This window comes from Trichosurus vulpecula, chromosome 2, assembly GCF_011100635.1.
Source record: "Trichosurus vulpecula isolate mTriVul1 chromosome 2, mTriVul1.pri, whole genome shotgun sequence".
In the NCBI taxonomy this organism is placed as follows: Eukaryota; Metazoa; Chordata; class Mammalia; order Diprotodontia; family Phalangeridae; genus Trichosurus; species Trichosurus vulpecula.
The window spans coordinates 337988858-338001798 of NC_050574.1; the positions used below are offsets into that span (position 1 = coordinate 337988858).

Genomic DNA, 12941 nt, shown 5'->3' on the forward strand with positions numbered 1-12941 from the left:
ATTTTACACCTTCTTAAGTGAGTTTGGGAACATGAAGTAGGAACAGACAAAAGCTAAATTAAGGAAGATCCTTTCTATGTCAGTATTTAAACAGAAGGCATTTAGTTTGGGGTTTTTTTTTAATGCTAATCTATTTGTTTTATAAGCCTTCAGTACTTGTCAAAACAATGAAATACACGCATTTTTTCCCCAAGGTTTTAATCAGCTTTTAACCAATGAAGAAATTATATTGTCAGAAATTCTCAATCAACTTTCAAAGGAAATGCCATTTCCAGATAACAGACTAAGATTTTCCTCTTGAAACAATGTGTACTTAAAAAAATCAGATCTATGGTTTCTTTATTGCAGGGAGGAAAGGACAACTAATGCAACTTCACCTAATCTAATCACTTAGTCTTAGATGTTCCTGGTACTGAGAGGAGTTAATGTACTGGAGGTCACATAGCAAGTATCAGATTTTATCCTATTTCTTTCTGACTCAAGAGATCAGCTCTCTACACATTCTGCTTCTCAAACAGTATATTCTTTTCCTACATATCCTAGTATTAACTCTTAAATAGCATATTAACAGTTAATATTAATAGTTCTACAATTTGCTAAAGGCAAACCACCCTTTTTCCTCTTTTTGTCCACTTTTAGGCCTAGCTCAACGCCCCTTCCTGACATCTATTAAGGATATGTCTGGGGATGGATGGGCTATACAAGATATCACACAATTCTTTTAACAATCCCAAGCTTTTCCCTGACGGGCTTGCCTTTTTAAGCAACAGCATTGCTTCCCATGACATCTGATGAGTGTCAATCCTGGAATGCCTAGGCTCTAGAGAATTCAAACTGAGGATGCCCAAATGGCAACAGAGAGGCAGGGTCAGCAGGCAGGCTACAAACATTACAAAAAAAAAAAAGGAATTTTTTGCAGAAGCAGCACAAAGAATTATGTAAAAAGGATCATCAGAAAATGTAAGACTCCTCCCCGCTTCATGGACTTGCCACATGGAGACTTAGTTATAACCGATGGTCAACTGGCACCCAAGCAAAGTCAAGGGAATTATAGGAACACCTTCCCCCCCTCCCCCCATCGGATTTGTGTCAATTTGTTCCAGACGCTTGGGTGCAGCAATCCCCAGATTTAGATGACTTCTCTCTCTGGGGACAGAAAAAAGCCCAGCTCAGCTCATTAGGGAACATGAGTAGGTATACTTCATAAAGCCTGGATGGGGTAGGCACTGCATTCTCTCTTTATATAAACGGAGTGGTGTTGGGAAAGACACATGTAAATCCATAGTTGGAGGCTTACTGGTAGCAGTTCTAATTTATTTCTCATTGCCCCGGCACTGCAGACTTTGCATTGGATCAGGGCACAGCAGGCCGCAAAAAAGAGCTTAAGTGAAACACTACTGGCAAAATTCAATGGGTCAAGGTTAGTGTGAGCTGGGCCTGGGGGGGGTTGTTGGGGGGTAGCGTTTGGAGGTGACAAGTGTGAACAATTCGGCCCCAGCCAAGTGGGATTGCACAAGCCCCTACGAGCTGTTTATATAAGCACAGGAGAGCTACGTCTTCCTCTGCGTTGCACAAACTCACGAGTGTTCCATCTGGACTTTGTAGATGCCAATGCCTATTTACACCAAACGGCAAAAAGAGCTCTTGCCAGCCAGAAGCTGAGAGAGGAGGCTTGCGAGGTCCGCCGTCCGCCCTCCTCTGCCAGCGTGGGCCGCCAGCCCAGAGAGGTCGCGGTACCTAAGACTTCTAGGATCGGGAGCCTGCGTGCTTAGCCACGTGGTCCTATTCTCTGCTGGGGGTGTGAACCGCCGAATCCCCCTCCGCCCCCGCCCCCTGAATCAGCTTTCGGAGATAATCTCCCTCCCCGGACGCAGCCTCTGAAGGCTGTTTACTCAGGTTCCGGGGCAGCGGCGGAAGCAGCCCGAGATCGCGAATCGCGCACAATCCCGTCGTTGCCGGGGTAGGAATAGGGCGGGGCGTATCCAGGTTACGGGGCCGCTAGCTCTTCGGCGTTAGGCCGTGAAGGATGGAGGAGGCCGGAGCGGCGGCCGGGGCTGGAGCCGGAGCCGGAGCCGGAGCCGGAGCCGGGCCCGGGGCCACCGAGTCGGAGCTGAACCTGTCTCGCCTAGGCGTGTCCCCCGAAGCCCTGGCGCAGGAGCTGGAGAAGCGAGCCGAGGAGCGGCGGGGCTCCCGGGAGACGCAGCGCCTGCTGCTGCCGCACAACCGGCTGGCGTCGCTGCCGCGGACCCTGGGCAGCAGCTTCCCGCAGCTGCAGCTGCTCGACGTGAGCGGCAATGGGCTGGTGGCGCTGGGGCCCGAGCTGCTGTCCCTGCGCTGCCTGCGCACGCTGCTGGCCAAGAACAACCGGCTCGGCGGCCCCGGCTCGCTGCCCAAGGGCCTGGCCCAGGCGCCGCTCTGCCGCACCCTGCAGGTGCTCAACCTCAGCGGCAACTGCTTCCAGGAGGTGCCCCCCGCGCTGCTGGAGATGCGGGCGCTGCAGACGCTCAGCCTCGGCGGCAACCAGCTGCACACCATCCCGCCCGAGATCGAGAACCTCCAGAGGTGAGAGGGGAGGGACGCCCCGCCCTCCGGGGGACCCCCCCCCCCCCACCGTGCGCCGCCTCCGCGGAGACATCCCCCCCTACTGCTCCCCAGGAGGAGAGCACCCAGCTACTGCTCCTCCAGAGAAGTACTCCCTTACTGCCCCTCCAGGGGAGACCGCCCCCCCCCGTGCTCCTCCAGGGAAGACCCTCCCCCCTACTGCTCCTCCAGGGAAGACCCCTCCCCTACTGCTCCTCCAGGAGAGACCCCCCCCCCCACAGTGCGCCTCCAGGGAAGACCCCTCCCCTACTGCTCCTCCAGGAGAGACCCCCCCCAGTGTGTCTCCAGGGGATACACCCTCTCTACTGCTCCTCAGGAGGAGAGCACCCAGCTACTGCTCCTCCAGGGGAAGACCCCCCCCCAGTGTGCCTCCAGGGGAGACCCCCCAGTGCCCCTCCAGGGGAGACCCCCCCTAATGCTCCTCCGGGGAGACCCCCCCCAGTGCGCCTCCGGGGGAGATCCCCTCTACTGCTTCTCCAGGAGAGACCCCCCCCCAGTGTGTCTCCAGGGGATGCACCCTCTCTACTGCTCCTCAGGAGGAGAGCACCCAGCTACTGCTCCTCCAGGGGAAGACCCCCCCCCCCGTGCCCCTCCAGGGGAGATCCCCTCTACTGCTTCTCCAGGGGAGACCCCCCCCACTCGTCCTCCAGGAGAGACCCCCCTCTGCGCCTCCAGGGGAGACTCCACTACTCCCCCCATACTGCTCCTTCAGAGGAGAACCTTTGTAGTTGTAATGTTTTATGTATTTAATAGCATTCCGAGAGAAGGGGGGTCCATAAGCTTCACCAAAGGAAAAATGTCAGAACCCGTGGACTAGATGATAAGGTGGAAAGAGTGCTAGATATGGAATCGGAAGACCTTAGACAAGTCATTCAACCTCTTTCGGCCTCAGTTACCACCTGTGTAAAATGAGGGGATTGGAATAGATGATCTAAGAAAAGCTATGCTATCAATCTCTGAATCCAGACTCCCTCCATTCACCACTTCATGACTCTGTCAAGTGTTTTTGTTCAGTTACCTCTAAGAATCACCAGGACCAGAGTTGGGAAGGACTTCAGAGGCCTCTTTTTGCAGATGAGGAAGCTGATGCCCAGAGAAGGCCATCTCGCCAAAGTCACACAGTAAGGGGTAAAGAGGCAGTTAGATTAAGCCTAGATCCATTGACTTCAGGGCATGTGCTCTTCCCATTGTTTTTCTGCTGACTCCCCTGGCCTCCGGCCTTTGTAACAATGTAGTCTTTGGCTGCCACTGTCCTTTCTCTGTTCACTGACACCTGTGACCTTACAAATAGGAGTTTGCAATGGTTGTTGTTTAGCAGAACACCCAAAGTGTAGGGTCTAGGGTATAGTTCCTTAATCACAGTTGAACAGAATCCTAGTCATAGAACATTGATTGAGTCCTGAAAAGATTTCAGGTATTAACTAGTTTAATCCTCTCATTTTGTACATGGGGAAGCCAAGAACCAGTGAAATGACCTTGGTAGGACTGGGACAAGATTCTGGGTCTCTTGAATGTTGACTGTATTTTCCACCATACCCCCAGATTTACTTAAAAATGACTTATTGTAACCACAGTCTGAAGGGCTTGGAGTCATGAAGACCTCAGTTTAAATCTGGCCTCAGACAGTTACAAGCTGTTGTCACCCTGGGCAAGTCATTTTACCCTGTTTGCCTCAGTTTCCTCCTCTGTAAAATGAGCTGGAGAAGGAAATGGCAAACCACTCCAGTACCTCTGCCAAGAAAACCCCAAGTGGAGTCATGAACAACAACTAAACAAAAACAACATCACTAGTATGATGGGGAAGGCATGGTTAGTACTTGTTCTGAAAAAAAAATCTAGTGGTTTTACTAGACAGCAAGTTCAACATGAGTGTGATGTAAAAACTAAAAAAATGCTAATGTGATCTTTGGCTGCATTTAGAGAGGGGCATGCTTCCAGAGTAGGGATGTAATAGCCTCTCTGTACTCTGCCTTCACCCAACGTCACTTGGAGTATTGTGTTCAGTTCTGAGACTCTCACTTTAGGAAGCCAGGGTGGTGAAGTGCCTTTAGTCCCGAACATGTGAAGGTGGCTGAAGGGAACCTGGGCATGTAGCCTGAAGAAGAGAAGACTCACAAAGGGCAGTTCCTAGTTGTCTTCAAGTTTTGGAAGGACTATCATGTGAAAGAGCAATTCCTTTATTGGGCTTGACCTCAAGGGGCAGAACCAGGTGCAATGAGTAGAAGTTGCAAACAGGCCAATTTAGGCTTGATATCAGGAAGAACTTCCTAGCCTTCAATTAGAGCTGTCCCCAGTGAAAGGGTCTCCGCCCAGGGGGTGGGTGCCCCCTTCTGGGAGGTCTTCAAGCACATGCTACACCGATACTTGTCAGGTACATTATAAAGGGAAGGCAGAGAGGGAGCAGTGTGGTGGTTCCTTTTATGTATGGGTTGAACGAGCTGGCTGGCTGACGTTCTTTTAGACCCAAATTTTGTGATTCTGTTTTTCTGTATAGTTGCATTGTGACAGTGTCTTTCTGACCTAAGGCTTTCTTAGAGGATATATATTTGACAAATTCAGTTTATAGCTCTGTTTGTTGATATAAAATGTTGATATGCTGGTGTCCTCCCTGTTCCTTAAAGGTAGGGACTATTTTGGATGTGTTGTCTTTGTATCCCCAGAATCTGGTATGGGACCTGAATTCATTGCTATTGTGCAGTGGTGTCAAACTCAATAGAGACATCCTAGTGTAGCCGAAATAATTGACTTAGAAAACCACAAAATTAACATTATGTTGTATTTTTGTTTATTTTCTTAAACATTTCCCAATTATGTTTTCATCTGATTCACTCTGCTAAAGAGAACTGACAGGTGAGAAAATTTCCTCTGCCAGTGAAGTTTTAGCCACTGTTGCATTGCAAGTATGTGGCAGGGGGATTTTAATTCCGATCTTCTTGGCTCTTTCTCCATTATGCACCAGTGCCTCTCTGTCTAGCTCATAATAGGTACTTAATGCCTATTGAATTGAATTCTAAAATTAAGAAAAATGTTATTCTTTTGGGGCAGCTTAAAAAAATGTTCAAGAGTGTATATAACCCATGTAAACCTCCTTTAGTTCAAAGGAAGGGACCTTTAGTATCACCAATTAACTATATTAGCTTTTCAGCAAATACTTTTGGCTTAATCTTTGTTGACTTGTTTGGAATTGGCAGTGATTTTATCATGTGGGTGATGCCTGTATGCTCCTGACCCTTATCCCACTTGCAAAGTATTTGAAGGTGAAAGAACTGAAGAAGTCTTTTTGAAGTATAGTGAATAAATACATAGGACTTTTAGATCATAGGAATAGCTGGAAGCAGTTTATAGAGTGAATTCTTCCAGAATCAAGCTTTTATATTGAATTAAAATTTCTAATATCTACTATGTTCAAGGAACTGTTCTGTGTCCTGGAAATCCAAAGACAAAATAAATACTTGGAGGGAGGTGGGGGAGGGGGAAGGAACATAACATTTACAAAGTTAAGACAAAACAATTTTTAGAGGCAAGAGAACACCAGCAGGGCATTGGGAAAGACTTTTTATATGATGGAGTATGAACTGAATCTTGGAAGCTAAAGATTCCAAGAGTTGGAGGTGAGGATTTCAAGCAAGCAGTATGCCGCACAGTGCATCATAGAAACTAGAGACGAATACCAAATTCAGTATTGGTCCATTTGCCTAGAGTGAATAGTGCATGAAGACAAAGCCAGGTGAGATAGTCCTAGAGAGACAAGCGAGAGCCAGATTGTGAGAAACTTTATGCCAGGCACAAGGAGCTTATATATTTTGGCCAAAAGGCAGTAGGGAGTTACTAATGATCTTGAGCAGGGGAGTGCCATGTTCAGAGCTGTGCATTAGGAGGATGATTTTAGCAATTGTAAGGACAGGAGAGGAAAACAATTAGAACCCAGGAGATTAATTATGAGGCTTTTGGGATAGTCCAAACAGGAGGTTATATGATGACCATATGCATAGAGAGCAGATATGCTGGACATGCTACTGACCTGTACCCCACTTGCAAAGTATTTGAAGATGAGAGAACTGAAGAAACCTTTTTGAAGTATAGTGAATAAATACATAAGACTTTTAGATCATAGGAGTAGCTAGATGTTTAGGGCAGCTAGGTGATGCAGTGGGTAGAGTGCTGGGCCTGGAGTCACTCATCTTCCTGAGTTCAAATCTGGCCTCAGACACTCACTAGCTGTGTGACCCTGGGCAGTGACTCACTTCTGTTTGCTTCAGTTTCCTCATCTGTCAGATGAGCTGGAGAAGGAAATGGCAAACCATTCCAGCATCTTTGCAAAGAAAACCATAAATGGGGTCATGGAGAGTCGGACATGACTGAAATAACTGAAAAAGATTTTATGTTTGATCCACCTTATGTTAAAATTCTATGTCACTGCCTTTTCATGGAACATTTTTCTGGAAGACTGCTAGCAGAGCACAAATTTTGGCAGGTCCTACCAACCGGGGAAGGCCTTGTGAGTGGTGACTTTATGGGGCAGAGCAACTTTTTAAGGTTCTCACAGATTGTGATCTGAATTGTGGGTGAGCTTATGCGTATCAATAAAGCTCCAGATTCTTGGATAGACTTGTGAAGCTATTTAGTTTCAAAGCTTTTTCACGTAAGGCTAACTCAACCTATACAACAACCCTATGGGTCTGATTAAGGTAGTCCTTATCCCCATGCAGATTATGAAACAGCTCAGAAAGGTATCACCTCTACTGAAAATAACATGTCTAACCCAGGTCTAACTCTTTGTTGGGCTCTTTCCCAGTAGAGTATTTCATAAGTTGATGGATTTTGAACTATCAGTTCAAATCCAAGAAAAAGGTTTAAGAGCTATTTCAGTTAACAAATATTTATTAAGCACTAAAGGCAGTTCTTTTCCTCAATTGATAATCTAGTTGTGTAGAAAAGATGATTTATTTCTTATATTCTTTTGAGAAAATAATATAAAACTATTAATCAAAAAAAGCTCCAAAAACCCAAATCTTGGTTGTGGCTAAAAAGGAAAAAGTTTTGGAAATGAAACTGAAAAAAAATTGTATACGTGATCAAAACTATAATAAATTCTAGAATAGTTCAAAGAGGCAGTATTGTATTATGTGATGATTCTGTGAAAGTGAGCCATTATCAAGTTCTGTCCAACTTATATATGAAGTTATCAAAATTATATAGACTGGTTCCTGAAAAGGACAACTAAAATATTAAGAGGCTTGGAGGCTTTTTTGGTTTTTCTAGATAAGAATAGACTACGAAAAACCTGAATTGAATTAGATTTGAGTATAGCAGTGGTGGGGAATTTTGACCTCAGAGGGTATCATAGTAGCTGACACATACAGTGCTTTGAGGTTTGCAAAGTTACATATATCTATTTTGGTCTTCAGAATAGGTGGGTTCTATGACATATATACAATTAGTATTTCCCCAGTTTGCAGATGAAATAACTGAGATTCAGAATAGTTGAATGCCTTGCCCAGTGGGTTCACGCAACTAAGATGTGTCTGAAGGTGAGGGATTTGAACCCAGGTCTTCTTGATTCCACATCCAGCTTTCCATTAGTCTCATAATTTCTTTGACTAGACTAGATAAATGTTAATGATTCACAAATTAGTGACAGTAGGAGTAGTATCGCCTTTGAATGCTATCAGATTTCAGAGATGTTTCCAGTTTCATAAAGGAAAAATGGCTTTCACTGACCTCAAAGGATGGGTAAGATTTAGATAAATGCAGAAAGGAAAATAGAGGTCCTCTAAATGGGAAGAAACAGTTTATTACTCTACAAGGCAGATGAAGAAAACATAAATTTAAGTAGGTTTAGTAAATTCATATTTATACTAGGGAAGCTAGAATTGACATGAGAATTGAAGGAACCTGAGAAACCATCTATTCCAAGCTTCTGTTGCAAGTTTCTTTCTGTTGACCTTGCTGACAAATGGTCATCAAAGCTTCTGTTAAAACATTTCCAGAGACTGCAAAATTTCACCATTTTGTGAAGCAATCTATTCTTTTGTTGACTACTTCAACTGTCAGAAAGGAACAGTTACATAAAATACAAAATAAGCCTACTCCTTCTTCTACATGGTGAGCCTGCAAACATTTGAATGGATGTCAGTACCCCCTACATCCTTTCTCCTGGCTAAAGATCTACAGATCACTCAACTATTATTTGTCTAGCATAGTTGCCAAACCACCCTGGTTGCCCATTTCTGAACGTACCCTTTTTTGGGTCACCATTCCTAACATTTTGAGATGTCAGAAGGCAAACCATGCTCCCATGGAAAAAATGCCTTTTAGAAGCAAAAAATACTGTGTTGCATGACATCTGTCTGACAGTGGCTTTTTTTCTGTTTTAATTAAATGGAAGCTGTATGAATAGGTAGTCAATTCAGCTGTATTACTTACTAGAGAAGTTGTGGGGTGTATATAACCCTCAAAACATTTCACGCTAGACTTTACATAGATGTTCACGTTGCCTGTCTAGAAACAATTTACTTTCCTCCTTGTTTGGCCTCAGCTAATCAGTTTATTTTCTTTGAGTACAAGTAAGGATGAGATTGAAAAGCTGTCTATAAAAGCGAAGTGAGCAGAAGCAGAAGAACATTGTACACAGTAACAGTAATATTGTACAATGATCAGTGTGAATGACTTAGCCGTTCTCAGCTATGCAGTGATCCAAGACAATTCTGAAGTAAGATGCCATCCATCCCCAGGAAAAGAACTGATGGAGTCTGAATGCAGATCGAAGCATACTATTTTTCCCTTTCTGTATTTTGTGTGTTTTTTTCCTTTGAGTTTGTGTCTTCTTTCACAACATGACTAATAAGGTATTTTGGGTTATATGATTGAACAGGCATAATCTATATCAAATTGCTTAATATGTGTCAGGGAGAGGGGAAGTGAGGGAGGGAAAAAGAAAATTTAGAACTCAAAATTTTTGAAAAATGAGTGTTAAAATTTATCTTTACATGTAACTGGGGGAAAACGCTATTGTTTTTAGAAGCTGACTGTACATAATGGAGAATTTTAAGTTATATTCTTCCATGGTGATTAAAAATTTCACAGCTCTGCTGTGAGATGCGGAATCACCTGGTGGATAGGAAACTGGCTTCAGAGTCTGAATGACCTAGATTCAGATCTTGCTTCTAACAACAACTGACTCTGTGGCTTTGGGCAAGTCTTTTAACCTCTCCATATCTCAGTCACTATTTGAAGTTGCAGAGAAAGTGCTGACCTGCAGGGGTCCCTATGCCAGGGAAATCACGGATCTTGCTTCTGTTCTCTAGCTGGAGTGCCCTACATTTAGCAGCATAAGCAGAGTTCCTTCTTAAGGTTTTAAGCTGAAAGATATCCAAATAGTTTTGTCCAAACCCAGTTATAGTAAATTGTTAGCACTTAAAAATTTGTTTACATCAAGTTTTTCTTGTGCATGTTTTGTTTGTAAACAAGAGAATATATCTATGTAATTTGTTTGCCTTAGAAATACTTATATGCTTTGCTCTGCTATTGCATTTGAATGCAATATTGTAAAACATATTATAAAAATTGGGTATGGTTTTCAAAATTTTGTGGTGGTGGTTGGAGATTATTTTTTGACAGTTTATTAAATTATGTACCAAAAGTGTTTGCACGAAGCCATTCACAGGCCTGATGCTGAGATACTAGCTTAGACCCTGTTCCATTTCCTACTGTTTATTAAGTGCCTACTATGCTAGTAGCCACTGGGTAAACGGAGAAAAGAATAAAAAGTCTATAACTCTCAGATTTACATTCTTCTGGGAAAGATTACTGTTCTACATTCTCAAGTACCAAAAAGTGTAATTGCCGCCACTGTCAATAATATTTGAAAGGTTGTGAAAAATAGGAGAGGTAAGTACCCCAAGACTGGAAAAGGGCAGATTGTCCCTTTTAAAAAAAAGAAAGAAAGGGAACAACATCTACAAATAAAAGCCTGTGAGCTTGATATCAATTCCTAGGAAAATTCTAGAATGGATAATCATTAAAGAACTCTTTGATGATCTGCAAGAAAGGAAGAGCCAGCATGGCTACGTCATGAGCAAGTCATGCTAGACAAACTAAGTTTCCTATTTTGATGGAGTTATTAAACTGCTAGGTAAGAGAGATGTTAAAGAGCAACGTCTTTGCTAATCCCACATTACTCTTGTGGAAAATGTGGAGAGATATAATCCAGTTAGGTGGATGCAAAAACTAGTTGAATACCTAGAGTCAAATAGTAGTATCGTTGTTAATGGTTCAATATCAGCATGACAGGACTGTCTTTAGTAGAGTATCCGAGTCAGTCAGTCGAGAGACAGAAATACAAATAAAAATAAAGACAACCCTTGCCCCAATGGGGTTAGAGAGTTTCCAGGAGAGGTCCAAAGAAGTCCAGAAACAGTATAGCTGGTGGGGAATGGGGAAATGACTATGCTCATCCCCATTCTTAAATGGAGGCCCTGGAGCCCATGGCCCTGCCCTCCAATCACAGGTTCTGTTCAGAGGAGGCAGAAGTTGTTGATGTATTTGAGAAGTGAGACAGATTAAATCTCACAGGATAATGAGATTTCCTAATGATGAGTTGTATGTGTGTGTTTACATTTTTGTCAGTGACTTATATATGAATAAAGACATGCTCATCAAATTTTGCAAATGGCGTAAAGCTGGGAGGGAGACCTAATACACTGGATGAAAGATTTAGGAACCAAAAAGATGTTAACATGCCAGATCAGGGGGAGTCCAATTTGAGGGGATCTTTGAACTTGGATAGGAAAAGAAAACTACATTTACTTCGTAGTTGAAATTCAGTATTTCCTTCACTTATTTAAAAACATTCTTCTGAGAATGGCACTCTAGGCTTCAGACTATGAAAGGAGTCCATGGCACAAAAAAAGTGAAGAACATTTGAGACAGAGTATTTCATCAAATAAGATGAAATTCAATAGGGATAGATGTAAAGTCTTGCACTGGGGTACAAAAAGATCAATTGGATAGATATGAGGGAGGAAGGTATGGTCAGGCAGCAGGTTGGCTGAAAACATCCTCTGGAGGTTTTAGAGAAATGCAAGCTCAAGATGAGTCAGCAGAATCATCGGCAGCCAAAAAAACTCATTTGGCCTTGAGCAGGGCTGAGAGAGACATGAATTCTAGGAGTAGAGATGTGATGGCAACGAACTCTGCCCTCGTCCTCTAGGTTATTGTGTTCAGTTCCTGGTGCCACAGTTTAAGAAGGCCGTTGATAAGTTGAAAGGTGCCCAGGATGGTCAGGATGGTAGAGGGCCTTTCGTTCATGTCCTATGACTATCTGTTGAAGGTAAAGGGAAGACTTAGCTTAGAAAAGAGGAAGGCTACATGGGAAGGCAGTGGGCAGAACACGTAAGATAACCATCTTCATGTAATTGTAGAGATATATCTGTTCTGTTTGGCTCCAGAGGTCAATATTGGGAGCAATGGGTGGAAAGAGCAAAAAGGAGGCATTAGGCTTGATGGCAGGAAAATCTTCCTACCTATTACAATGGCCAGAAGTGCAGTCGGTGATCTGCCTTGGGAGGTAGTAAAACACTGGCACTTGTCACCTGTCAGGTGATGGGGGGTGGGGGGAGGATTTCTTTTATGTGGGGATTAGATTGGATGGCTGTTGAAGTCCTTTTCAACTCAAATTCTGTGATTCTGTGACAGCTTAATTTGTGTCTCTATCTCACCCTAGCTAGAAGTATAAAAGTACAGGCCTACCGATGGATAGGAAAGCTTTGACCTGCTCCACTTTTAACCTTGGCTGATTTACCTCTTTTTTAAAAAAATTTAATAGTAGTTTATTTTTTTCCAATTACATGTAAATGCAATATTCAACATTCCGTTTTTGAAAGATTTTAAATTCCAAATTTTTCCCCCTTCCTTCCTCCCCTCCCAAAGGCAGCAGGCAATTGGATACAGGTCTGATACATCTGCCGATTCACCTCTTCTGAAGCAACCTGGAAAGCCCCACACTTCCCAGAGTATTGTTGCTGAATTTAGTGTGGACATTATATTTGATACTGCAGCTCAGAACTCCTGAGCTCAGCAGATCCTCTTGCCTCAGCCAGTAACCCAGGGATTACAAGCTTGTAGCACCATACCCAGCTCAGATAACTCTTAAAAAACATTGTACTTATAATTATCATTAATATTAAAAATATTTTAAAATCTCAAAAGGAGCCAGTTACAATAATTTATTGAAAATAATTTAATAGATGTGAACGTGAAACAAAATGCTCTACATTTGGATGGATGAACTTACAGCATTTTAAAATAAGGGAGTGGATTCCTTTTGTAGTACTTTAAAC

General features: G+C 43.4%; 1 protein-coding gene across 1 annotated transcript in view; it reads left to right on the plus strand.

Moving 5' to 3' along the window:
* The first annotated feature begins 1730 nt into the window (after positions 1–1730).
* Positions 1731–12941, plus strand: part of LRRC58 (leucine rich repeat containing 58) — a 29238-nt gene continuing 18027 nt past the window's right edge. Inside the window, exon 1 of the mRNA XM_036742776.1 lies at positions 1731–2562. Within this exon, the coding sequence (XP_036598671.1) occupies positions 2027–2562 (536 nt within the window). The 5' untranslated portion in view covers positions 1731–2026. The remainder of the gene's footprint in view (positions 2563–12941) is intronic.